General features: G+C 42.9%; 1 protein-coding gene across 3 annotated transcripts; it reads right to left on the bottom strand.

Moving 5' to 3' along the window:
* Positions 1-12: 12 nt before the first annotated feature.
* On the bottom strand, positions 13-26,811 carry iffo2b (intermediate filament family orphan 2b). Of its 3 annotated transcripts, none has more exons than XM_047582065.1 (8): positions 25,777-26,811; positions 10,594-10,654; positions 8,868-8,963; positions 6,773-6,943; positions 5,956-6,104; positions 5,364-5,565; positions 5,127-5,216; positions 13-3,611 (listed from the first exon to the last, which is right to left on the bottom strand). In XM_047582065.1, the coding sequence occupies exons 1-8, from the start codon at positions 26,250-26,252 to the stop codon at positions 3,378-3,380; spliced, it is 1,479 nt and encodes a 492-aa protein (XP_047438021.1). In that variant the 5' UTR covers positions 26,253-26,811; the 3' UTR covers positions 13-3,377. The 3 variants fall into 3 exon arrangements, with proteins under 3 accessions (XP_047438021.1, XP_047438020.1, XP_047438022.1); XM_047582064.1 differs by having other exon boundaries at positions 5,127-5,225; positions 25,777-26,808; XM_047582066.1 differs by having other exon boundaries at positions 5,127-5,225; positions 5,364-5,535; positions 25,777-26,807.
* Between the last annotated feature and the right edge of the window lie 462 nt (positions 26,812-27,273).

The raw sequence follows: 27,273 nt of genomic DNA, 5'->3' as shown, positions 1-27,273 counted from the left end.
GTACATTCATAATTTTGAAAGAGAATCTGCCCTCGTCCCATATGAATACGGTACACCGAGTCAATATATTTTTTTTTGACAAATAAAAATAACGGTACAAATCTAAAAGAGAAAGCAGTAAAATAAAAGTCGATAACATAAAACCGTCAGGACGCTGCTGCCTGTGAGGCAAAATGAAACGCGAAGACCAGTGTCCGACACTGTTGAGCTGAGACTTAAAATATGGCCACGAGTATTGCTGAACCTTTTATCTCCCCGTTACGAAATTAAAGAATGACGCCAACAGGGTAAGTCAATGAACTGTTTGCCGACATTTAACCACATACTGATAAAAACCGCTCGTATAAAACCGCTTTATTTTAGTATTAAACATTCACATCCACCAGGACCTCATTTACATACACCTTCGGTCACGTTCTGTATCTTGTTCAGGCTCAGAACCTGTTTACTAAAGTAAAACATACCAACAGCACACCATGTATCCCTGGGTTTTAAACAGCTACATGTTTTTTTTTTTTTTTTAATTTTGAGGTCTTTAGAGGAGGCCTCTGATCGAGCTACATTCAATAAAGCTACATTGTTTTCAATGGGAATTTAACCTGCTTTGAGTATAATGGGGGGAAAACAATACATATTTTGAAATTATGTTCAAAAGAAAAAGTGAAACATTTGTGGAAGACACGTTACAAACACTTTCCAGCGTTAGTAGGATTCATAGCTTGATTAAGTCTCACTGCACACATCTGCTTTGGTTGGCTGGTTAGTGTGAGGGTCAGAGTGGTGTGAAAGTCAGACCTGCTGTTCCTGGATGTTATGTTATAGCCACGCAGTGAATGAATAATGTTCGATGTCGTCGCTACAAAGTACAGTACCGGTAAAAGGATGGCTCTTTGTTACTCATGAGGCTGGTTTCATATCAACTCAAATGATAAAAGTTTTGCTGACCTCACTCAGGTCTGACGTGATCAATTAGTTGTCGTCACGGGTGATCTATTTCCTGCGAAATGAACGAAAGCTGAACACGGCGACAGCAACACACAGTTTCTCTTCGACACAGACTGATTAAAAACAGTGAAAAATACACTTACGTAATGATTAGGATGGACGCTGTTTTGAATAAAAACGTAGCGCGCAGTCTGCATTGCAGCATTTTAGTTCAAAATATAATATTATATATATAAAAAACAAAAACAAAACGAGGACCCATTTCTCCATACCAGCATGCTGAAACAACGAACGGCCTGTGTTTTGACATTCTGCTTCTGTAAAACTTCAAGATAGAAGTAGCACTTAATCTTTGATCCAGCAAACCGTACAGACGTTAGAATACAAAGAGGTGATAGAAAGATCACTCCTGCCCCCATGCGTCGTTCAGCTTCTGCACTGAAGAGCAAAATTGTGACACGTCTCAATAAGTTGCAAAAAGACAATTAGAAACAACAACAAGAACAAAAAAAATAAAAGGCCTCTGGGGTATACGATCGCATGCCTGTAGCCCTCTATGTACAGTCTGACGTTTCTGGCCCCGATTCATGGGAGCAGGGCTTGCTACCTGTCTGGAACAGCGTCCCCTGCAGGACAACAGGAAGTGGTCTACAATCAGCAGTATAACAACCCAAAACGCACACACAACAGAAATCTCCTTAAAGTAAAATGAATAGAAATGACATTCGTGAGTAACGTGAAGCAGAAGCTTTGTAAAATGTGTCCTTTGGTTTAGCTTAGAAGTTTCGAGGGCGTGGTTTTGCTTCGACTACGACGGCGATTCTTTTAGCGCAGCTGCAGGAGTTTGCACGGATCAGCCATAACATTACGACAACCAGGAAACATTGTGTAGGTGGCCCCTTCAATGCCGAAACACCCTGATATGCGTGGACTCCACTTTAAGTTCTGCAGGTTGTCAGGCAGGGGTCCCCATCCAACAGATAGTTATATCATTTATTTATTATATTAAGATAGGTTTTAAAACCATGATAAAGTTGCAGGTTCTCCACTTTTGACCCGTTTTAATAGGAACTGGGAACCCTGGGAACACCCCACAACATCTGCAGTTTTGGAGACGCTATGACTCAGTTGTCCAGCCATCACAATCTGGCCCTTGTCAGAGTCGCTCAAATCCTTCCACTTGCCCATTTTTCCTGCCTCCTCCAACTGTGCAAGAGTCTAACACATGAACTTTGAGGACAAAACCGTCTACTTGCTTATTCACTTACAGGTGCCACGACGAATATTATCATAATTTTATGGCTGATCGGTGTATTTTTTTAAAAGATGCATCTCGGTGTGCACAAATAAACTGCACAAGATGAGAACGATTGTTTTCCCGTTCCCTGCTTACTGCTCCGGCAGCACGACATCTGGCAAATGCAGCAAATTATCGCTGTAAGTGATGGTCTTAAGGGGCGGGGCCTGTTCCAGTTTTCACGCTTGATGCTCGTGAGAAAAAAAAAAAAAAGAAAAACGTTGCCATACAGTTACGCCACACACAGACAAGAGCTCTCAAACAGATACATAGAAAACACCTGCCTCGCTCAAAAGGCAAACGGGTGTTAAGAAGAAAAAAGAGGAAGGGTGAAAGCCAGTCCAAAAAAATAAGGCCAGCTAAATTGCATAGAACTTCAGTAGTGCACTGATGCTTGAAAAGGCTGTGCTCCTTTCCTCGGTCAGCTTTGGCAAGCCTGCAGAGTTCCCTCAGAAACCACCAGAACTCCAACACCATCTGTCTCTACTTCTTTTTGTCTCCTGGGCAGAAGACTCTTAAATCCCAGACAATTTAGTTTGGACTGCAAATACCCCACCTGGAAATAATAATGATAATAATAATAATAATAATAATAATAATGATGATGGCAAAACCAAAACAAGAAAGTATTCCGATCAAGGAATCTTGAATCTTTATCGAAAATAAATATTAAAAATGTAAATGATGATGTGTGTTTTGGTTTTGGTGATTAATATATTAGTTCACTAAATGAGGAGCACAATATGTACTGTATTCAATTCCTTTAGAAATAAAGGATCTTTATAGGGTAGAAAATACTTTTCAGGCCATTTAAAATATTAAATTTCTTTTCTCCCAGAAGTTATGTGAAGCTCTGGACAAGGATCTAGCGAGGCAGCAGTGAGGAAGAGAGCACAGCTTGGCTTTTATATGCACTCTTCTCTTTGTCAAGCAAAGACGACCCCCCCCCCACCACCATTTTTTATACAACAGAAATAGTATAAAAGCACCAGTTCTGGGCCTGCGTCAGTGAACATCACCATTAAAATGGGCCCAAACAGGCCCAGATTTAGGATGGTCCGCTGCTGTAGCAGGGTCTTTAAACCCTGTGATAACCAGGGGCAGACGGGAGGAGGAGATGGGACGGAGCCCGGCATCAACTAACGGGGACTTCGGCCTCTACGTCCTTGTCCGAAATCTCGTCCTGGATCTCGTCCGTGTTCCCTGAGTCGCTGCTGGCCACAGAGCTGAAAGAAGGAGAGTTCCTGCCACCTTTAATCATCCGCCGACAGGTCTCCATCTGCACGTCGAGGCCCCTCTTCATGCTGCACATCTCCATGTACTCGTGCAGGTGTCGGTTCATGTCGCTCTTTGCTGTGGCCAATTCCATCTGAAAGAATAAAAATGGATTCATTCAGAGCCGTATATTAGAGAGAGTCTGGCCAACTGGGGAATGGGCTGTCTGAGCTGTCCTTCTATGCTGATATGCCTATGGCTCCAGCACAGGATCAGGGAAAACACCATACAAAAGTGGAGAAAGTTATGGGAGCAGAAGATTAAAAGGAAGAACTGGATGTCAACTGATTTCTACCTTTTTTGTGAAGTAAATATCAATGTCTCTCTTTGACTTGTAAGCTTTTATATAGGAAAAATAAAGTCATACCATCATTAATGTGTACCTTGATCTCAAAAACGCCCAACATCGCTTGACAAACGAATGAAGTTTGTAGTTAACCAAGCCTGATGCTAGTTATATAGACTAAAGGCTTAGAAAATAGGAGCTGCCTTCATGTATACTGTGAAACCCACGTGTGCACGTAATCTCCATGTAAATAGCCAAATTTAACTGACCTGTAACTTTGCCTCAGTTACTACTAAGTTATTATGGCTTGCGTGCTAATGTTGTAAGGATAATACTAAATAACAGTAGGACTAGTTTAATTACCACTATTTCTGAATATTTATAATTTTTCTGAGTAATTTCAAATTTTTAATAGTGATGCATGAACACGGGAGACTGAGGAGAAGGTAAACACAGCTCCACGACTGATGAGACGATTGGGCTACAAAGCATTTTACAGGCTCCTTTAAGATATTTAAAGTAAGTAGACGCTGGGATATTTATGTGAGGACCTTTTACATATTGACAGACGTTGGCGATAACATTTACAGGCCCGTTAACGGTGAAAATAAATGATTTATTTCAACATACCACATCCGCCCCACAGGGTTACACTGTACAATCTTCCCTCAGATGTAATTAACATGGCGCCCATGACTTGAGTTGGCCAGACTCTCTCTAATATATGGCTCTGGATTAATTTAATGGAAAATGGAACAAAAAACAAGACAAGGATTCTGCCGTAGGTCTGTGAGGCTATACCTAGCTAAATGCTAGGCAGGTATTAGCAGGTTTACTGTGTCCATCATTTTAGATTAGCATATTAGTATGCTAACAAACTGAATTTAGTTTACCGGATATTTAGCCACAAATTTAAATATTGGACAAAGCACATTTTTCAAATAACCCCTCGCACTATGTGAAGGGTTTAAGGCGGCCGTGAATGTGTCTAACAAATCCTCTGGGAACCAAGAACCAATCCAATGTGCCAATCCATCCATTAGATCCAATATTATACAGGACAAGTGAAAATGTTGAGTCAGGGCACGACCAAAATCTGTTGGAGTAATCTTTTGTGTGCCATGATGGTCTGCTGAAAAATTCATGGCAATCCATCAAATACCTGCTGCAATAGTTCAATCTAGAATATGGTCACAGACAACATGCCACTAGTATAGCTAAAATGAATTACAAGCGGTTTTTATATGCTTCAGTCTTCCTGGGTACCAGAGGGAAATCATGTTTCATGCACACACAGACACACACACACACAGATCTGTCTACCTCGATCTGGCCGATGGTCTCCTGGTACTCCTGCTCTCTGGTCTTAAATAGTGACTCTGTTTCATCAATGAGGCTGCCAAGACTTCCATCCTGGGAGTCCTTAGAGAGCACAGACAGAGGCCTCATTCATCTTGCATGAGCGAACGTCTTACACAGCAACCACAGCCAATGATCTACGCTTTGACTTGCATGAGTCTGAATACCACATGCGGTCAATTTAACGCAGACAGGGCTCACCGGCTCGGCGGCTTCGGCGCTCGACTCGCAGGGGCAGGTGGTGGCGCAGGTCATCGCAGCGACGTTGCACGGCACGTTGTAGTTGGTGAAGTCCTCCCACAGCAGCAGGGTCTCCTCGTTTTCCTCCCACGTCAGGCTGTCGCAGTCGTCGTCGATCTCAAACGTCTCGCGCCTGGCAACAAAGGAGTTATCTGAGCAATGTCTGTGTAGGACAAGGACAGAGAATGGAAAGGAGAGGGAGGAAAGCGAGTATCACTGCCACCAGATTAAGCAGAGGTCGCATGCAAAGTGGAAAATGTGTTGGAAAGACAAATAGACGGATAGGCAAAAGATTGAAAGACGTTTCACAGAAATATTCAAGGTTTTACTGATGAGTACACAGCTCTCTTGCTTGGTTTAAAGTTGAGCTTTGCAGGATGACTTAGACAGTTGCAACACTTCATATAAACACAAGAGGGAGATGAAGAAACACACACACGCATATCAGATTTGTCACAACAGCAGGAAACTCCTGTCCTAAACTGCAGAGCTCGCTCAGTTTCATTCAGAACATCCGAGGACTTCATTACGTTGGACATGCAGCGCAACTCACAGCTGGTTGAGCATGCGTTTCATCTCGTCTGTGATGTTGAGCGACCCGGGCACCTCCTCTTCTGAGGGGCTCGGCTCGGCATCCATCTCCGAATTCTCCTCATCAGACACTGCTTTACGCTCTTTTCTCCTGCAGCAGGCCATGGCACCCTGCAACACACACAGAGGCAGACGCTCTGTTTCAGCATCCAAGGACATCCTGATGTAACGACTCATTTTAAAACTGATTCAAGGGAAAAACTGAAGAACAGGCTGCATCCCTGTTTATGAGCTGTAGATGCACACATACATCTTGTTCTCTGGCATACAGTACATAGCCTGCTTCATAAGTTACGGATCAATACTTACGTGCACGTAAAAGTGCAAACTGACAAACTGCATGTATTTCATTGAATAAATATGACATAAGAGAAGCCACCGGCTCGATCCACAGAGGATCTATTCTTGGCCTTCAGCCAACAATGTCGGTGCAATGTGATAACCCTGTGTGCAGTGCACAGATGCCAGATCAGCATTTCACTTTTCTCTGTTTGTGTGTTTAAATGTAAGAGCCACTACTGCAGGTGATCTGCAAGTCTACACTGATATCTTTGGGAGTGTATTTGGTGGCGTATGCCGGCACCTTAAGAGGGGTCACTCAGTGCATGATCAGCTGGCAGCGAAAGGACCAAAGTCACCACGCGGCGAGCGACCGGCAGCTCTGATTTCATTTTAGCTGCCAGTTTGCTTCACGAAATAATTTATATTCTTTGCTGCATTTGCTGTCAGCTCGTCTAGCAAACGGACAGTACATGAGTCCAACATGGCCGGATACTTGCCTTCTCGGGCATCGACCTGGCAGGACTGACGTTGAACATCTTTGACATGTCTTCTGAGTTGCGTTGCTGGGCCACGTCACACAGTTTGGCCGTGATGTCGATGCGCCTGCAGATGTCCATGTCCACCCGCCTGGCTTTCTCCTGAATCTGGGAGTCCAGGTCAGACATTTGCTGTGAGGGGGAAGGGAAAACATGTTGGATGAGACAGGCTAAGGCCTTAAATTGATTGACATTAGCTGATTCTTTTAATATTCAGTTTAATCATTTAAGTCTTTTAAAAATGGACGATTATATTTGTTTTAGACAACTATTCATTTAAAGGATCATTCAACCAATTTTATTAGGTTAGCTTTCTTTGGCTAGGAGAGGAGTCCTAAAAGAATTGCAGTTCCAGTAAAGGCCACTTGAGGCTGGCCATAAAAATGAGTCAATCCTCGTGGTCCTCCATGTTTCAATATCAATCTTTACATCAGAAATAAATATGTCGTGCAGTCTGGTACAATTTTGGACTTCAAAGCTAATCTCCCCATGTATAATAACCGTCACCCGTTTAAATAATTTAAAGCCTCATAAGTGAAGGTGTGGCTGGTCTGAGTGACATGTGAGTGTCATCACAGGTTGCTTACTTTCTGTTCTCAGGGCTGTCAAACAAAGGGCCCGCGGGATGAATTTCCAACGTGTGTAAACTACACAGAAGACATTAACTGCAATTTTCAGTTTCAATAAAAACAACTGCTGTTCCTACATTGAACACTAGGGGCCACACTGTTTTAGTAACAGTGGTGAACACAACACACTGAGACCCAGAACTCCAATCCAATAAACAAACAAGTGAGCCAAGGAAACAATAAGTGCATGGGCACATAATAATCGATCATAAAAATCACTGCTCCTTAAGATCAATATAATCAGTAGTAAAAATCCCATGAATAAATAGAATAAAGAAAGAGATAAAAGTTCATCTGAAATGAGTGGGGTCTTAGTTTAAAAGCTTTCTAGCAGAAGGAATAAAAGACTGTTATTTTTATTTATTTATTTTCTATTTTAGCCAACAGTTAAATGGAGTTAGATGATGGTGGCACCCAAAGCCAACACATTGAGCGTTAAACTATAATGCACCCTTACGGAGGTCCAGTAACAAATACAAGTGATGCCATTCTATAATGATTATGAGCTGTGTTGTTGATAATTGTACTATTCACATATTTAATTTATTGCAGCTTTTGACAAATTTTATCTTGTGTCTTAAATCTGTAATTCACTGCATAGGTTTAGTTTTGCATCCTCATTTTATTTATTTTTTTCCCCACATGCAAAAATATTCCATTTTGATAAGGTTTGCAGAGGCAGATATAGAACATGCAAATAGGCCACAGTGACGGCTGTCACTGTGTGATCAATTCTGCACAGGGACAAAAGACAACAAGAGATCACCACATCCAGAGCCACAAACTACAGGACGTCTAACCTCTATAAGGCATCAAATAATGTACTCCGCCTACTAGCACGCCACTTACCCGTCTCTGGATTCACACGCACACGAGGGATGAAGTAAAGCACAGAAAATAACATGAACTATTGACAGTGCACAGACGCCAAAGTGAACATAAGCAGGACAAAAAAAAATAACAGTGATTTTACCAAAACAAAACGTAGCAACCCGACTATCTTTATCCCTGAGCGAGCACCAGCTGTGACTGGGCCCACTGCAGTACATCACGGCTGTATATCACACCAGCGCAGACCTGCCAGGGAACAATACAGGCCTGCACGGAACAGGAAGTGCTTGATCTACAGATGCCATTTGAGCTTTTTCAATGAATGCTTGTCTTTGAGGCTTTATGGCATTATATATTCTTCGCAAATAAGGAAGGAAGTCCGAAAGGGTGTGTGTTATTTTTCAGACCCATGTGAATGACGACTTCTGTTACAATAAAGCTTAAGGACACACGGGAAAGGAATGGTGACTGCTGTAACTGATGACTGCTGTGGCTGATTTAGGAGTCACTTTGTATGAAAGTTAAGCTCTGTCAGACATGAGGAAGGGATAATGACATCACCCCGGGGCTGCACAAACACATACATACATACTTACATCACTCATCAGACTCTTGAAGACCACGAGTTCAGCCTTCAGCCTGTCCACCTTCTCGCTCAGCTCACCCTGGATCGCTGAGGACTCTTGGGCGCTCTGGGCGGACGTCACAGCGAAGGAATTCAAACAACAAGTGTTAGAAAAACATCCCTAACCAAAGTGTACAAACTGAATTTGTTTATTAGAGTCTGAGAAAGTGTTTTGAAAGGCACATTTGGGTAGATACAAGATGGAATCGGGTTACACTCTGATAAACCCCGACTAAACAAATGCGGCTTTGCATGATATGAGTTTATTATTTTTAAATTTGCGAGATGCAAACATTCAACTTCACTGGAAGCGTTTAGCGATACAAAAGATGCTTTAGAGCTGGGCGTGTAAAGAGGAAAGTTATGCAACCACATAGAGACAAAATGGAAATAATAGTTTAGGAAATAAGATATTTAAATTCATTTAATTCATTTAAACCAACACTACTGCCTCTTTGATCAATAGGAAGCTAATCCTAGCAGCTGGTTAGCTGAGCTTAGCTGGAAACAGGGAAGCAGCTTGCCTGGATCTATCCAAAGGTAACACAAATATACCCACGAGAACCACTAAATCTCCCTAATTACCAGGTTCAATCTTGTTTGTTTAATGTGTATAGAGTTTAATGGTATAAAGTTTAATGGCATTTTTTTCATGCCCCATTATCCCCGGGTAGCGGGTGAGGTTTTCAAGACTCTTGTGATCATCGTAACGTTGTCAGACAGAGCTTGACACAGACCCCCAGCACTGTCCAGCATCACATTTGGTCTTTGTTACATCTTTGCTTAGGAGCTTGGAACATAATGTACAGTACTCTCATTACCTAAAGTCCAATAGATGGCTCTTCTATTTAGCTAGTTAACGTTGAGTTTTAAGGTATCACTTCACACAGGCTAAAATGATGGCTAATATGCTTTAACCTGTCACTAGAAGAGAGACAGTCTTTGCTTCTGGATTAAATCATCACGTGGTAACAGGCCCCTGGCTCCGTTCCCTAAACAATAAACTACTGCTTCTTGTGAATTTGCTACCTCTGTACATATTTCCTCCTCTCCTATACATGGCAACATCTGCCTGCACGCTCTAAAAGGTTAAAGCCCTCTAAATGGGGAGGACGATGGCACTCTACGTCTCTGTCTGGGGTTTTGCTGACCCAGAATCCAAGACAAACGCTTTCACCGATCGATTCGTGCAAAAGCAGAAAAAAAGGAAAAGAAACGTGCAGGATGCCAACGAGACGAATAACTAACACACCAGCTGGAATGGTGTATGTGTTCTGGTTGTGATGTAGCCATTTAGGCGTGACTCTTTGAATTGATTTTTACCTCTACATCTATTTCCTTTACCCTGCTCTAGGCACAAAAGTAATGGTGATATCTGATGTTCATATCTTTATCTAGGCCAACAGGCTCCTCTTGATGGGTTTGGAATATGTTTTTTCCTGATCTGACAAACAACCTCCGGGCTGTAGCTGCTCCTGCATCAGCTCTGCTGAGCACCCACGGCATAAAACACCATGTGTCATGTGGTTTATATGTATCGTATGTTTTATACATGTGCTGTAGCAGCAGATTCAGACGTGCGCAATGTTCCCCTCAGATGTTAATCGTCCCCATGTAGTAGTTTGTCACTTAGCAAGGCTCGGATAAAAGTCTGTGCGTGCTAGTTTAACATATGTTGCTGATGTATGTTTCCCAACCTCTTGCAGGGATTCAACCATGGACTCCAGCTGCTCTCGCTTGGACAGCTCCTCCTCCCATCTGCAACACAGAACACAGAGGTGGGTCAGTTACTGCCGTTGCCGGTCCCGTGGGACCCACTAGACGGAGTAATGGTACTTTTGTGGGGATAACACTCCCATCTCTGATTACAAAACGCCCTTGACAATGTGGGATCACACCCACTTTCCGACCCCTGTTTTTCAGCCCTTTGTCTCGTTCGTCCTTTGTACGGTCACCTTTACAACCCCACCGCCTCAATAAATACTACCAAGAAGAATGGAGTCCCATCCTTTTACAAACAAAACAAACATCGTTCGTGAAAAGCCTTTGAACCGTTGAGCGACAGAAGAGGGTGGAGTGCCTCTGTGCTGCTGCTGCTGCTGCTGCTTGAATTCCTCCACGCTTAGCATACTTCAGTCCTCATGAAAACTGAGAGTGGGAGTCGGTCTCTCGTGCAACTCTCACATGTACCAAGTTGAGGCGAATAAATAAAACTACTGACGGAGAATAATTAAAATTTATATTTATATGACGAATATGGGCTTAAATGCAGAAAATGCTTTAAATTGAAGGTATTTACAACCAAACTGGACGTGTCCAACGTATATGCAACTCATTGTTCTCTCTCATCACAGACCTTTAATATTTGTACATTATTTCATGCCACGCACTCCACACGTGCTAGACCAACTAACCCAACTACCTTGCCGTCCAAAAATAAAGCACCATCCACCATACTGATTGGCTGTGAGCTATGATTAGCAATACAGCTCTCGTTTCCTTCTCTCCTTCCCTCTTGCCGTATCACTCTTCTGCACTGGGGCCGCTCGCTATGAATAAAGAGAATTAGGAGCCTATTTAATAGTCTGGGACACAAAGCACTGGAGTCTACTGCATCAGCCCCTCATCTCGTGCCCTGGGATGTGAGGCAGCAGGCGAGCTGAGTCACGGATGCTTCCCAAAAGACAGTTTGAGGCAGAGAACGGACAAGACACTCATTCAGCGATATGGAGTAACCACACAGCATCAGACACCCATGTGACAGTGAGCCACTGTGGACCACACGGACGGCAACAGAGGAGGATAAAAAGCAGAGGGGTGTTTTCTGTGTGAGTGTGTGAGAGAGAAGAAGAGCGAGCCAGTGGGAGGATTTCTGGGTACTGGTGTGAGTGGCTTGCGTCCAAACCGTATATGTTTAATTAGAGTGAGAAAGCGGAGATGTGACGACCACTATTGAATTCCTAGCTGCTAGCTTATCCCTAGCCTTTACCACGGGGAGACACAAACAAAGTCTCAACACGCATCACTATAGAGATTCACTTTACCAACAAACCTCGGCCCGGTTTCCATTCAGCAACGGCTGAATATACACCGTCTATTTAGAGAGAAGTATTCCTTGGCAGTGCTCTGTGATTGAAGCCTTGTTCTAAAAATGCTGGCAGCGGTGCTTTACTGTGTCCACAACACTCGGGGCCCGTCTGCCGCAGGACTCTGGCTGAGGTCACCGGAGTTTGCAACTGCATCACATCCTCTGCAGACACGAATCCGTTTGTCACATCTGCATCTCTCATGGCGTCACATCCCAAACGCCTACACCTTTTCTTTCAGGGCATGTGGGCGATAACGGGACGTCGGGTCTCTCTCTATCAACAATATGTCAAGGCCACTTATGTCATCTTTCAAACCGTAATGGAGCCAATGAGGCAGCGAATGCCTCCACATTATTTGGGGCGGTTACAGATCAGCAATCCATAAAAGTCCAATGGAAAACCACCGAGTGTTTTCAAGCATCCAGATTAAAATGGCTAACCCAAACAAAGCTGACACTACAGCATAGCAGAGGTATTTTGCCTGGTCTCTCTGCCAGAGATGTCTCTCTGGTTTTCCGGTACCTTTGGTGTGACTGAGTCAAAGTGGAACACACCAGGAGTCTCCTTACAAGGACAAAGACAAGCAGGAGGTTTGGAGCCTGTCTCAACTCTCAGACATCAGTTTACTGCCAAACATATTCCTCGGAAATCTCTCCCTATAAAAATAAATAAAAAAAGAAACAAAACGAAAGAAAAAAAACTGTGGCATTTCAGATGTGTAGCTTCTTATTACAAAGTCAGCTGTGGAAATAATACAGTGGTTTTCATTCATGACACGAGAATCTTAAATTTCCTGAGATAAGATTATTGAGATCATTATTTAAATTTCATTGAGAAACCTGAAAGCCTTGCAAAGAATTAACTGAGTGTTTTGGAGCAATTGCAAAAAAAAAAAAAAACTGTTAAAAAAACAGTTTGAAGATTAATGCAGTATGACACTGAAGTTGCCTTGGAGTAAAACTGCGCTTTAAGAAAATACAGCGGGGAAAGTGAATGATGGCTGCCATCAAACGGACATTTTCTCATACATTTTTTTTTTTTGCTCTGTCGAACAATAGCATTCCTGCAGCTCTTGCCAACTAACACTCCCTGCCTTGTTTGGTGTGTCTGGGAGTTACTTTTTGCACGCGAGCTGCCTCAGCGCTGTCCCATTGCTGCGCCCGGGGGCAATGTGCAATCTTAACACAGCATGTGCGCATCCAATCTGACGCACTAATGCTCTTTATCAACCATAGAAATCAGCGTGACAGATTTATGGCACTCATAAAGATTTGATGCTGCTGTATTAACTCCTATCACAGACAATATAATTGGAGGTGAATATCAAACGATTCCTTATTATTTTAATGATCTGCAATCTAGAAGTATTTCGGTTGTGACCACTGCGTTGCTACACACGAGGGGTAAATACCAAAAGAAGCATGAGGGGGAAACTCTGAGGCGTGGTTGTGTATCATACCTCAAAGCCTCCATCGTTTCTCGAATATAAAACTTTGAGTCAGACAGCACCCTTGTTAAACTAAACGACGTACTGGAAACTGTTAGTCTGTGGAAGCTCTTGACGACCAGACGTCAAATTACAGGCTTGAACACAGGTTGTACACGTTAGAAAAGATTAAATCCCCGCTGTTCCTCACAGTATTTGCAGAACTCCTTTGTCCTGATTGACACTACACTATTTAGCATTTAGATAGCAATAGTATATATTTAACTGGAGAAATGTTGGTCCACACATGAGACAAGGGTCGAGACAATTAATCACTAATTAACCTGACGTGTCTTTGGACAGAGAGAGAAGGCCCTGAGTGCAGAGGGAGAACATGCAAGAAAGGTAGAGAGGAGAGTTGCCAGAACACTGCTGCACTTAAAAGTACATTGATAGTAAGTCGTCTAGAAAGTTGAGGACACTCGTTACACGCACACGTGAGATGAATGATGTTCTGAATTCAGTACGAACCTTCGTCATAGTTAGGGCTTTTTTCATTTCTGCGAAAACAAACAACCAGGTTAAGACGTCTAGCAACGCATGCTGGGATGGTCGGGTGTAGTCTCAGCAGCTCATTGTTTAACATTGTTGGTTAAATCAACTACAAATTAACATATTTATATTGCAACAATTAGATAAGACCAGACTAAATTCCTCCATCATGTTTACAGAATTCCTCATCTTCGTCCACACTAGCAACTAAAATGTGACTATGATTTTACTTCTCGTGCGGCAAAACTTCAAAGGGTGAAACCATCGTGTGACTTTTCTAAACGCTCTTAATAAGAGAATCATAGTCTAAACTCTATTTAGAGATTTAGATGGATCAATGAATCGCCATGAGAGAGGCAATGGTAAAACAGGAAGTGAGAGATGATAACAGAAGGAGGGATCAATACATCTGCAGGACAAACACTTCCATTCAGCTGAGCTGCTTGTATGAAATGAGGCCACTGACAGATGTGGTTAATCTCATTGTCCAGAGCGCACATGATTTCTCCCACAGAGCTCTATAGGTGTCTGTATAATGTCTCCTCCATTATGGCAGCATTCCCCATCCTCAGTAACACAGAGTGCAAGTCAGGCCGTAGTTTATTTTCAGCAGCTTATTTTAGGAGGAGGAGGAGACGCAACCGTGGTACAGACATATGAAACAGTCAGCAACGTATGGCTTCAATGACTGTAGTAGGTCATCGATTGAATGTCCCGATGCTCTGTGATCGATAGCCTCCCCAGACTCCACAGAGAGACATGTGCAGAGTGCTAATGAGTCATATGTAATGGATCGGGCCAGCAGGTAAGGTGGCTCCGGAGCCCATCGTCTCTGCTGACGGGACAACACCCAAGACTCATTTCATGCCTCTGCCACAGCTCCCTCTCTGACCTCGATACATATCAATAACGCAAACACGCACGCACATCTGTCTCCCATCACTCCATCCTCACAAACCATCTCATTCCCATGGAAACCAGGCCACCAGGCTGCATCGGATGCGCAAATTAATTCTCGGCTCATTCAATTATGTACACTGCGCACACAGAGGATGGTCCTTCACTGACAGGAGACTTTTTTCTGCTTTATGTTCCACCGGCGTCGTCAGTCTTAAATATAGCCCCCCTAACCCAGACTGGACACAGACACCACCAGGAGGAATGTGGCTGTTGCTAAGTGACCACAGACATTTTCTCAGGTCATCGTTCTCATCGGCCCCCGGGGAAACGACTGATGCTGTTTGAAGCTAACACGAGCAACAGGATTAAAGCCACTAAGTGTTGTTGTTGTTCTTTTGATTTATGGGATTCAGGTCATAAGATGATTACTGATAACCATTTTAAATATTCCTATTCTACTCTTGTATGATATGAATATATTTATAGGTAAGAATATTAATTGTCCCAGGTGACTTTTTACTTATTTTTTCACGGTTACACTAAACCATGTGTATGTTATAGGCCTGACAGCAGCAAAACAAGACTAACTTGTGGCTCTATGATATTATAACACTGAAATACCAATGTCTATATGTTAGCATATTCACAATCATAATGTCAGCACGTTCATGTTTTAAGATTTTAGTTACCATTATGGTTAGGTGCTATTAATTTAAATCTAATTGCAAATGTTGAATTTTGGCCCAAAATCTGCATGAAAATGTGTTCACAAGCAAGGATCTAGTTTTTTGCTGTTTTTTATTATGTGTATTTGTCTTGAGTTCATTGTTGAAATATTATCAGAAAGGGTTATAAACAAAGGGTTATAAACAGAAATATTAAGTCAAACAACTAACTAGAATTCCTGGACGCTTGGACATCTCTTCCCGGCAGCAGCTGTCTTACGTGTTCCAAAGAAGTACAGAGACTACAAACCTTCAGGATTTGATATATAACTACAGTGAACAAAAAGGTCAGTTTTCCTGTGAAATATGATGAAGATGACATCTTAAATTTCCGGTCTCTTTCCCTCCCGTTTCTTTATCAGTCTGCAAAGCTCGACTTTATCTCAAGGCTTTGGGAGTGGCTAGATATAGCTCTCACTGAGCCTTCTCCTTTCACGGAGGGAATAAAAACATTTTTGTCTAAAATCTGGGAGGTTATATACTCAAGGTTATTTGAATTTCTGAATGGTAATCAGAGCTTGTGAATGATGATGATTCCTCTTCTCCTTAAACTTTCGCAAAGTGTATTCGCTTCAGGGAAACTTCATCAACACATCAAAGAGTCGGCCTGGGATTACATGGCAAAAGACACACACACAGCTTAAATCCGCCAAAGAGAACTGTTGTTGCTCAATGGCGGAAACAAGTTTACTTCACTTTCAGTTTACTTCACTGTGCATGACTTGAAAATAGCAAAGATTTTCATATAACTAAATGCGTCTTAGGTAAAACAGTGGTGGCTGTGCCTATGGATGACTGGTGCATCATTTTAACTGGGTGCCTGTGGACATTCCCTGTAACAAATGTTGTATTAAGTTACTGCTAATGTAATCTCTGTAAACAGATATATGAATGCAGGAAGCTAAGTCGTCGTCAGACTATAGCTGAGGGGCTCCAAACCAAAAATTTGCTACCGCTGCAGTCCCAATTCAAAGCTGGGCCTTTTATTACGAGGAAGTCTCGGGGAATGAAGTCTGTTCGTCGGGGTGCTTAGCACTCTCCACCATCTGTGCATCTACACATGCAAATGCATCTCCAAAGTATCAGTCTGAAAATACATCAGTCTGAAATACAAATATGTGGGAGAAGAAGGAGCAGCCACAGTGAGCCGTTACATGAAGAGCTGCACGCCCCCAACAACTTCCTGCACCACGACCCGCTGTTCACAGTCTCCCGTTGCATGCAAAGTCAGATTTGCAACCGTTCACACAACTGTTGGCAGCTGTGCCTCAGCAGGTAGAGCGGGTTAGTCGTGAACCAGGTGGTTGGGCTGGTGGTTAAATCAGGACGGTGCAGAAAGCTCACATCTGCAGATGTAATGCAGGTTTGGAACTTATTGGATAAAATAACATTATCACTGTGGATTAGATGTTGTTTGCACGGGGGAGATGTATTTTGTGAGTTTGATGAATGTTCCCAGTCTAATGGGGTTAGGGTATATATCGATACACTCACAAGGATATTACAGTGTCTAAAAGCTTTGTCAGTGTTGGGAGAAATTTATCTCTCATATAATCTATGCATAAGCTGCTGCAAATCCTCAGCAAATGGAACATGTTCTCATGACTTTAGACACTAAAGGAGGTTTGAGAAGAAAGTTTAGGCAAAAGAAATCAAAACAACATGGATGTAACTGTAATGCAAAGAATAAAGACAAAAATTACAGTCTCCTGATGCCTTTTGGAACAAAATGAGACCGTACCAAACTAATTTACGGGGGTTTAGTTAAACATCACAGGATCCTCCCTTCATATAGACGGGCCAGCAGATACCTGGGAGCTAATGTTGTAACTTGCCTAATCCTCCATCATAAACTGGCCCCACCACATTGCCACCTTGAGTTTTTTTTCCCCAACAGTAAAGGTGTGAGCTTGACATGTTTGTTCTTAGCGCATGTATTATCAGATTGTGTAACTCCCAAAGCCGGTCCTAGCCCCTTTTTCTCTGGCCTGCGGGCTGCCGCTGACAGATTAGCCCGTGGAGACAAACACATGGTTGTTGGCGGATAATTACCAGCAGTTATCAACTAATGGCTACGAACTGAGCGCACCCTGTTAAATAAAAAACAAAAAAAAACATAGATAATTGTTTTCAAAGGAACTGTATGTTTATCATGGCAGCGAGCCTTCAAACTGTATGGGCATGCACAGGTGTCGTGACGGTGAAAACACCTGAACGTAACAGTTTATAATAGTTGGCAGTTTAAGATCTTTGCTGGAAGAGCTGGCAGAAAAGCAGAAGAGTTTCTGTCAACAACAGTTTTATAACTACACACATGGAAAGTGAGATTCTGTTGACTATACAAATCTTATGTGCAAATAATTATAGTTATAGTGATGATGTTTTTTTTTCTCTGAACTCAAAACAAACCCGCACAAAAAACTGCTATTAGTCATGTGTTTTTACATAAATTCCTTTAGATTCATTACATTGTATTTATATGTCGTCAATAGTAATCGAAAGCATCAAGGTGCTCCACCCTGACTCAAGAGCCTGTAACCCTATTGAACCCATCTGCTTGGGACCATCAGATTGAGAGACGGAAAAAAGGAAGAGAAGCGTAGGGAGGAGAAGAAAGCAGGAGAAGGAAACATAGATCTGGATCAAACATGCATGCAGCAAATAAACACGATACTAACAAGAGCACAACACATAACTGTTGCAAGTTATAGGAGAGACTGATGATGACTAAAAAAGAAAGGACGGAGCTAGCATTCAAAAGATTCACTTGATCCGGGCATAAAACAATGTGAGTGACAACACTAGCTGTATACAGGTGAGTCAGACCGTATGATGTATGTGTAGAAGAGGTTCGCGAATTATGCGCGGCGCTCGCTCTCCTGCGCGCTGTTTGTGCTGCATACAGAAGAGCGGGTGACACAGCGCTGTGACAGAAAATCCGTTTTCCCTGCAGTTTTCATATCCCACACTGCAAACTGACCCCACCCCACATCCTGCAAAAAAAAAAAAAAAACTACTCTACTGCTCTTGTGCTCCCACTGATTTAATTTACTCCTGTCCAATTTATAAAATCCCCAGGCTCCTATACTAGCTACACAAAGATGTTTGATTGCACAAAGACGAACATGTAAAACACTTAACACTGAAAGGAGCCTGAGAGGCGGCCTTGACAAACCCGTAATGGGGGGATTTGAGTTGGATGTATAGATTGACAAATGGCATGGATTTGGGAGATCGCTTGCAACTGCCTAAGAGCAAAAGCAACAGGCAACAAGTCCAGACCGTGTTTGGGTGGAGCTGGGCAGGGAGTGACAGCCCATTAAAGAAGAAAGGAAGATAAAGATGTTCCAGGGTGTGTGCAGTGACACATAATAGGCCTAGAGACATTACCATTAGACAAATATATCTTTTGTACCTCTGGGTACACACACCTGGAGCATGAACCCCAGACACTGACGGCTTCCTGACTTAAGTGGTTTCAATCAAATCGAGGACATGGTTTTACGACGTTTGGACGAGATTTAGAGCGAACCGCATTTAACAAAAGGATGAACCCATAAGACAGATGGTAGCATGTAATCACACAAAGTACTGAAGCTTATGCGTTTACAGTTGTGTTGAGCCTCGTGTTGTGTAATCACTAGGTTCTATAGACTATATTAGTGCTTTTTAGAAATTCAGATTTTCTGTCAAAAAAACAGTAAAATAAAATAAAATAATGAAAAATAACTTAACTGCAGCTTCAGTTAAAAAAAGACAAGCTGCAATTAATAAATCTGATTAGTCATTTGTAAAGCACCGAGGACAAAACTTTAATTATATGTGCATGAAGTTAGTGTGATTAATAAATTGTTTCATTTACAAAGGAAAAGCTGCAATTCACCAGGAATGTCAACCACCTCAGAGCAACATGCCACTATGAGGGGAAGGAGTCTAACACACTCCTCAGCTTTGGATTGTACTTAGTACAATTATATGTTGAAATGAATTGTTATTTTCCCATTTAGTTTTACAGCCCACCCAACAGGAGATCACACATTTGGCATTTCCTTAATGTTCATCTGCAGAGGACAAAATCAAGGCCCTGAGGGACTTGGCGATATCAACGGAAAGACGCTTAGGTCAAGTTGGAACCAAAATAAGAAGTGACCTGAGCTAGACAAATACATGCTTCTTGATGAAACACATCCCTCGTAGTACGTTTCCAGGTCTGTGTGACTAAATAGTGTAGGCCTATTTCGATGTAAACAAACCTTCGCAGCCCCAGAAAACACGGAGAGATGCGGCTGTGAGAGCGATAATGAAAACGCTGCCACAGAAGGTTAAAAGACTTCATTTCCAGAGAGCTTCAGAGGAGAGACGCCTCTGGTCAAGGCTGCGCTTTAAGGTCAAGCATGTCAGCGCGCTGAGGCAGATTTAACGCCGCTGCTAAGACTCTGGCACACCAGCTTCTCATCTGGCACATGTATGACAGTATTTACTGCCTGCTTGTGATTGTGTGCGCTTGTTTTCCGAGGTGCCTGGCGAACCATCATTTCCTCTGGAATAACGAGCTTTTGAAATGGAGAAGTCATTAGGTCGGGCTGCTGCGTCAGCGCATACAGGCCTTTAGAAAAGGTGCCTTTAAAGAGCCTTTAAAAACGAGCAGGTCTGAACAGAAAGGCAAAAGGACTTGTTAAATTGTGAGGTGTGAATATGGATTTTGTCCGGGTAATTATGGACTTAACAAACTGTACATCTCCTTCTTCCTGTTCAGTTACAGGAAGTCAGTAAACCTCCTGTACATTGAGAGTATGCTCTACATTCGCAGTCAGGTGCATATTTGCACTTTTAAATATGGCAACGTGCCACTGGTCTCAGCTGTATCGATACCCATGAATAATCAAACACAGCTGCACTGCACAGGAGCAGCTCAACACGCACATGGTCTGAGCAAACGCTTTTTACAAGAAAGCAGAGGGGAAAATACCATAGACAACATCTTCACTTTCTCTTTTGTTTAACCGCATTTGTTGGCCTCTTCTTCTCTTAATAAAATAAAAGGCGACCATGTATCCTGTGAAAAGGCCATAACCAACAATCTGTTAGTCCTTCTGGATATACTGGCTTTTTCTAGTGTCTGTTGCTCATAGATGTACAAATATATTCTGCAAAAATTTGAGTTGCTCGATAAGTTTTTGCACTGTAGAAAATGCAACTCAAACAGCATCGTAAAGGAGCCTGCAGATACCTTTCTGACTTGTGGCCTTTTATAGCCAAAAAATTACAAACTCTCAATCCATCATCACAAGCTGCATATTTCTGTGAGTTCACCCACATCGACGTTTCTGCTCATCACTGTCTGAAATATGATTGAATATTTCACAAAACAATCACAGACTACAAATGAACTTAAAGGAAACTGCTTATTTTCTAATTTCCTAACTTCTCATTTGTCTCGGGTCCCTTCGGACTTATCTGTGGTTCTTACAGGATGTGGGATTCGCCCGAAATAAAGCTGCGCTCATGCACATCTCAATGAAGAACATGTCACTGAGTTCAACCGCGTCTCACTGATGTACTTTATCAGCAACCATATCCTTTTAATGTCTCCGCTGAGGATGATCCAGGTTTGTGAAACTGATGATACCTACAAAAATGAATGATTCATCGTTTGCAAAGAAGATGGTCTTTAATCCTACAAAACACTAGCAAGAGACGCGTGTTGGAGATCAACACAAAGAAGGAGTAATAGTAGTAACAATATAGACTCTAGTCTGAGGTTGAACGGTCTAGGTGAACTGATCTCTCTGTATCTCAGCAGCAGGAAGCCTTCAACTAGGAGAAGCTCTGTTCGGTGCGGCGGCTGCGTGCCAGGATGTGGTGCAGGGCAGGCTGGATGCTGGAGCCTTGGTGCTAGGTGACGGCTTAGAGAAAATCCCCTTCCTGAATAGACGGCCTGGATTATAAGCAGGTCAGGTCAGGACCAGGGACAGACAGATGCCTTCTGAGGCGATCAACAACGCTGCTCTACGTAGAGAAATACGACGTTTAAAAGGAAAAGCAGCATTCAGCTTCGGATATCAGAGTTAACCTCGACCCTTAATTACTTAAAGTTTGAAGTCTGAATCCTACTTTTAAAAAGGGAGGCTCGACTCTGCCTTCCCTCCCCTTTGAGCACAGGAACTAAGATCAAAGCCTTCGTTGAATTCTCTTTGCATTGATCCACGCACGGCTAAATTCAGCTGTGTGTGAATTATTCATGCAGGAAGAACATGCCCAGGAGGCCCAGAGACTGTTCGGGTTCACTATACATCCTGCATCTGCCACACTGTGATCCAGCAGGACAGCTATTTGGCCTCTGCTCAGTGATGGGAGTAAACAGCCAATTAGGAGTGGCCCCAGTGATTGGGGACCTCTGGTTCAAATGTTGACTGGAGCACGGTTTGATGTGTCCTTTAACACCACAGTAATGTCTAAAACACCGCAGTAGGCACTGCACCTTAAGGTAGTTAAGACTGTAAATGATTCTTCTCTATCAGCTTTATTCCAGATATACTAATCTTTTTTTATTTTATTTAGAAATAAACTATGCTTTTTTTTTATTATTGGAAGTACACCTGCCATCTTACAGCTTGTAGCTGTCTCCATATGCACTAATCTAGATAATGGCTAAAGCCGTCTGCAATATCTCTGCACCGAAATGTATAACGTGCAAATTTTTAAACAAATGTGCCCTTTGCCTGTGTGGCCACACAAAGCCAGCTGTCACAGTTCCTATTCTTAGTTTGCATGCAGCATGTCCATCAATGTCAGCCACTGTTTTCACAGCCTTTTAAGCACTATCGCACGCTGGTGGCAATTACTGGCAGAGCCTCCACTGGCCCCCGAGTGATGTATTTCACAAGGGATGCAAAAGAGTGGCATAAAAACAGTCAGCGCGTTTACATGCACGTGACGCAGACGGATTATTCAGTGTGGACGAGAGCACTGACATTGACCTTAGCCATAGTACCGGTCGTTCGTCAGTGCAAGAGGTGTTTGACCCCACAGACCAGACAGTGCGTCACTAAATGGGCCTTAATTTAAGATCATCTGATTTATGAGGCCTGTCCTTGGGCAGTGTGTGTGTTACTGTATTCTCAACTGTGAGGGGCATAATGAGGCACTGTGTCAATGCATGTGCAGGGACACTTTTGCATATGACAGCAATGAATAAACAAAACACTTCCGGAAGTGTTTTGCAAGAGTTAAAGAGCTGTTTTCCAGATACACAAATACACACTCTGAAAGAACAACTGTTCTCTTGACCAAAAGAACATTGTGTCATAGCGTGCAACTGATTTAGAAATATGATTAAGGTCAGAAAAAGGTTGTTTTCCTTGGAGCTGTGAACTTTGATGAGGATGGTTGAGGGAGCTCAACTGAAATAAACAGCGTGCAACTATGTATTCCTATAGTTCTTTGACTGTAAGACTGACCCTGTGACTAGAATATCACACAATATTATAACCTAATAAGGCTGACTGATCCAGAATCTTCTGAGGTTAATAAACCCAAGGACTCTGAAATGATAAAAAAAAAAAAAAACAAATAAACTGAATATATCTCAGGGTTAGCCCTGAAATAGACTGGCGGCCTGTAGGATGTGTGGGTGAGAGTGTACCCTGCTCTAGCCCCCCGCAACCCCCACAGAGGTTAAGGGGTTACAGAAGATAAATGAATGAATAAATGAATGAACTACAGGGTTTATTTGTAATATGTTACTATAACGTTGACATCTACTGCAGAGGTGTCACAAAGGTGAAAATACTTAATATTTTTCATCTCATCTCATCTCATCTCATCTCATCTCATCTCATCTCATCTCATCTCATCTTCTACTACCACTCATTCTCACTAGGGTTGGACTAGTGACTCACTAGGTACTGGAGCCTATCACAGCTCATTTAAGATTATTGTTCATTTCAATTTATTCTTATTCATTTCAATGTCTCTCCTCCTCCAAATGTTATTATAGGTCTTCATTAGAACTGGTTATGGTTGACATATTTTAAATTGCGAGACTACATATTGAGTCTATATACTGAATATACAATAGAGTGCATAAAGTCTGCAGGAAAGGTCATAGTTGTTTTAACAGGCATTGTGCAAGAAGTTAGACAACGTCTTCAAATGCAATATCATGATTTTTGAGTTGGGAGCACATTTTCAAATCGGCATTTCTATTATTTCTTCTACTGTCAATCTGTATTTTTGGTATAATCACAACAAACATAGCCCATTTCATGTATACAAGCATCTCAAACTTTCTAAGCACTTGTGCTGAATGACACCTTGTGTTGATCAGAAAGAGGGGTTTTGTCACATGACAGGGTACCGCATGCTATCAACGCAAGTGGTCGGATCAGAACAGGCCATCCATCCATCTCCTTGTGCATGTCCACAATCGTGGAGCTTTAATAAATCACCAGGGCTGTGTGGGATCACTGAGGGGGGCCTCCGCCGGGAATGGAGGACTCTGTGTGACAGGGAGGGGCAGAGGGGCTGTGGAAGGCTGGAGTGAAGGAATGGCTCGACACAAAGAGCACCGAATTGAAAGGGCCTAGCCAGGATGGGGCTAGGGGACTGAATGCTGAAACGTGACTGTAGTAAAGAGGATTTAGACTGGGAGACAGAGAGAAAGCAACTGGGCAGTGAACTGGGTGGTGATGCAATTATTGCTCAAGCTCAGAGCGAGGAAGGGAAGAGGGAGGCAGGGGAAGAGATTGATTCCAGTGATTATTTGCCAATAAACCGAGGACAGGAATGTGTTTAGTTCTTCGCTTTTCCAGATGTTAAAAGAACTAAATGGGATCTTAGGGAGTACTAAAAAAGTAGAGAAAATTAGCTTGCAATGTAAATGGCCACTGTCTGGAAGCATAATATAGATTTTGGGAGTGAATGAGTAAAGTGGAGTAACTCTATTTCTCAGATATTTAGACTTCGGCTGCAGGAGTTTTTAATTTGGCTAGCGTCCCAGTCCCTGCTGTTCATCTTCTCCAGATGAAATGCACAAAAAAGGACATGCTGGAGTTATAGGGGATGACTGGACAGGATATCTAGTTTCCCAGAGGAGTGGGGAAGCACACACATTCTGTGTCAGTGAGTCAGTGCGCTCACTGGGAAGTCAGCATTCGTCATAGACGAGCACACAGAGCAGACAGAGGCCTGTTAAAATGCCTCTGAGCTTGAATCACGACGGCAAACAGAAGCAGGCGGTTGCTTGGCATGTGTCCCCTCCAGTAGCCAGCCAGCCAAGCCGGCCAGCGGTGACGTACGTCAGCAGGGGACGCTGCACCGAGTCCTCAAGGAAACACAATTTATACGACTACAAGTACAACAATTGGTGGAGGCTGAGCCATGAGAAGGAATTTCCTCCAGAGTGTGAGAGAAACAGGATCAGTTCAGTTCATGTCTTTGTCTGAAATAACTGCTGAGAATCCATTCAGCGCCGACATCCTTCATGTGAAACACTAGCTCTAGTGTAACTCTATCACTGTGAAGCCTGTCGTCTCTCTCCACTACTGTCAGAGGAGCATGTGGTGACATTGACCAATCACCACAAGTTACACTAAGTTAGAAGTCACAAAGTGAGTCCCTCATATCTCTGAATGAACTAATAGTTCTGACCATCTCCTTGTCTGATGACTCATTTTTGTTTCATAACACACCACAAATCGATAACTTAAACTATCAATTGAAATGGTTTCAGATTAATTTCCTGTCAATGGACTTTTCGTTTTAGCTCCCATGTGAATCATTTAACTTGAGAAAAGTGATTCTGTCTTCAAGAGCAATATTGATTATGTGTCCTGGTTTAATGTAGCACAACATTAGAACAACTTCTCGCCTTGTGGCCTGGTACACAGACACTGAATGAGTCAAACCTGAGCAGGTGAGAGGATTACAATGTGGGATTAAAGCAGAATTAAGGAATGTAGGTGTGTATTGATGATGTATGTTGTGTTTTTTTATGCTGGTTTAAGGGCCTACAGAATGGGCCCTATAGCAATATTCAATCACGGTATTCACGTACTTCCCTGTGATTACTTGGTGCGCCACATAAAAACATACTCTACTGTCGGTTTTGTGGTGAAACTATGAAGAGCACACACTTAAACAGGCACATTGATGTCACATTAGTGCAGCCAGTCTGACTTTACTCACTTTCTCTTGTACTCGTCCCTCTCCCTCTTGACTTTGGCCAGCACATTATAGAGAGCCCTCAGTTCTGGGGTTATGGTGTCTATTTGGACCCCAACTCCGTCCGGGTGCGTCCAGGTCACCCCGGGCCCGTGCAGGGTCTCGAGGCGCTCCCCTTGCCTCCGGATGTGGGTGAAACTCCAGATGGTGCCCGGCAGCCTCGACCCGGGACCGTCTGTCTGCACGGCCACTTCTCGGGTGTAAAGGTGGCGGTAGTGCGGTCTCTGCAGAGCTTGCTGCAGCTGGCTCTCCAGCAGCTTGTTTCTCCTCTCCAGCTCATGGACTTTGGCGAGGAAGCAGCGAAAGCGCAGGTTCAGGGTTTTCAGCACATGGATGTTGGAGCCCAGGTCGTTTCGCAGGGCGCTGGTCACCGCGCCCGACCCGGTGGGGACGTTGCAGACCGCCCCGGGAGGAGAATCGGAGAAAAACAGCGAGTTCATGTTGGTAAACAAACAAACAAACAAACAAAAAAAAGCCCGATAATCCAAATATGGCTCGATGTGACTTGAACGCAGCAAACAAAATCTGGTGTTAATTTATCTCCGCATACTCCTTGAAAACCCCACTCCCCTGGACGAACTCTTTACAATGCAGATGCTGAGAGTGACGACGAAGTGACCGTCACTGTCTGTCCCTGCTGGATGTTTACCCCGAGATACTGACATGGATCACAAGCAAACGAGGAACACAAAAGATCCGTAAGAGGCACAGAGGGCATCATCTTCTGGAGGAGGTTTGACGCAGACTGCAATAAGCAGCAGCAGCAGCAGCAGCAGCACTTCCCGTCACCCTCATCTCTGAGTCTGCCTTTGCTTTGTCAGGAGCTGCTGATGCTGTGCGGGTTCATATAGCCAACAGACGAAGGAAAATGGTCCACCTTCTTTTCTTTATCATCCCAAGTTCACCGCGGCTCTACCCAGCCTCCATGTGGTGCGGTGTGGCAGGCGGATGCAGCGCTGCAGAGCCCGGCCTCTCCGTGGATCATGTTGCAAAGTGCTAAACTAGGCACTATCACCTAAACCAGCCCCTCCCACCTCCCACCCCCCTCCCTCCCCCGTCTCTCCCTCCCACAAAAGGGATCACAAAGTGGCCGAGGGAAATAGAATAGAAGAGAATAGCCTAATTAATAGGATGAAGTGAAGTAACAACACAGTAATATTTAATTTAGTTGTACAAGTTATTTATCAGGTTGTTTTTTGTGTAGTTAACTGAAATGAGAGTAAAACAAACCCTCAGTATTATAATACTAATATAGGCCCGAATTATACTGCATTCAGGTACATCATATGATATGATTGCAATAACTACTACGTGCGTAATATACGTTTCAACTTGAAATGTTCGTGTGTTTTATTCTTATAATCACTTCAAACATTTATCTTTATAGTGTTAAACATTGTAAATACACGTATAATGCAAAAGACACCTCTATTTTCTATTGACTCTAACTTAAATTTAATA

The sequence above is a fragment of the Mugil cephalus genome, chromosome 4 (genome assembly GCF_022458985.1).
Source record: "Mugil cephalus isolate CIBA_MC_2020 chromosome 4, CIBA_Mcephalus_1.1, whole genome shotgun sequence".
In the NCBI taxonomy this organism is placed as follows: Eukaryota; Metazoa; Chordata; class Actinopteri; order Mugiliformes; family Mugilidae; genus Mugil; species Mugil cephalus.
Note: the sequence above shows the minus strand (reverse complement) of the source record. Positions and strands in the feature narration are given on the sequence as shown.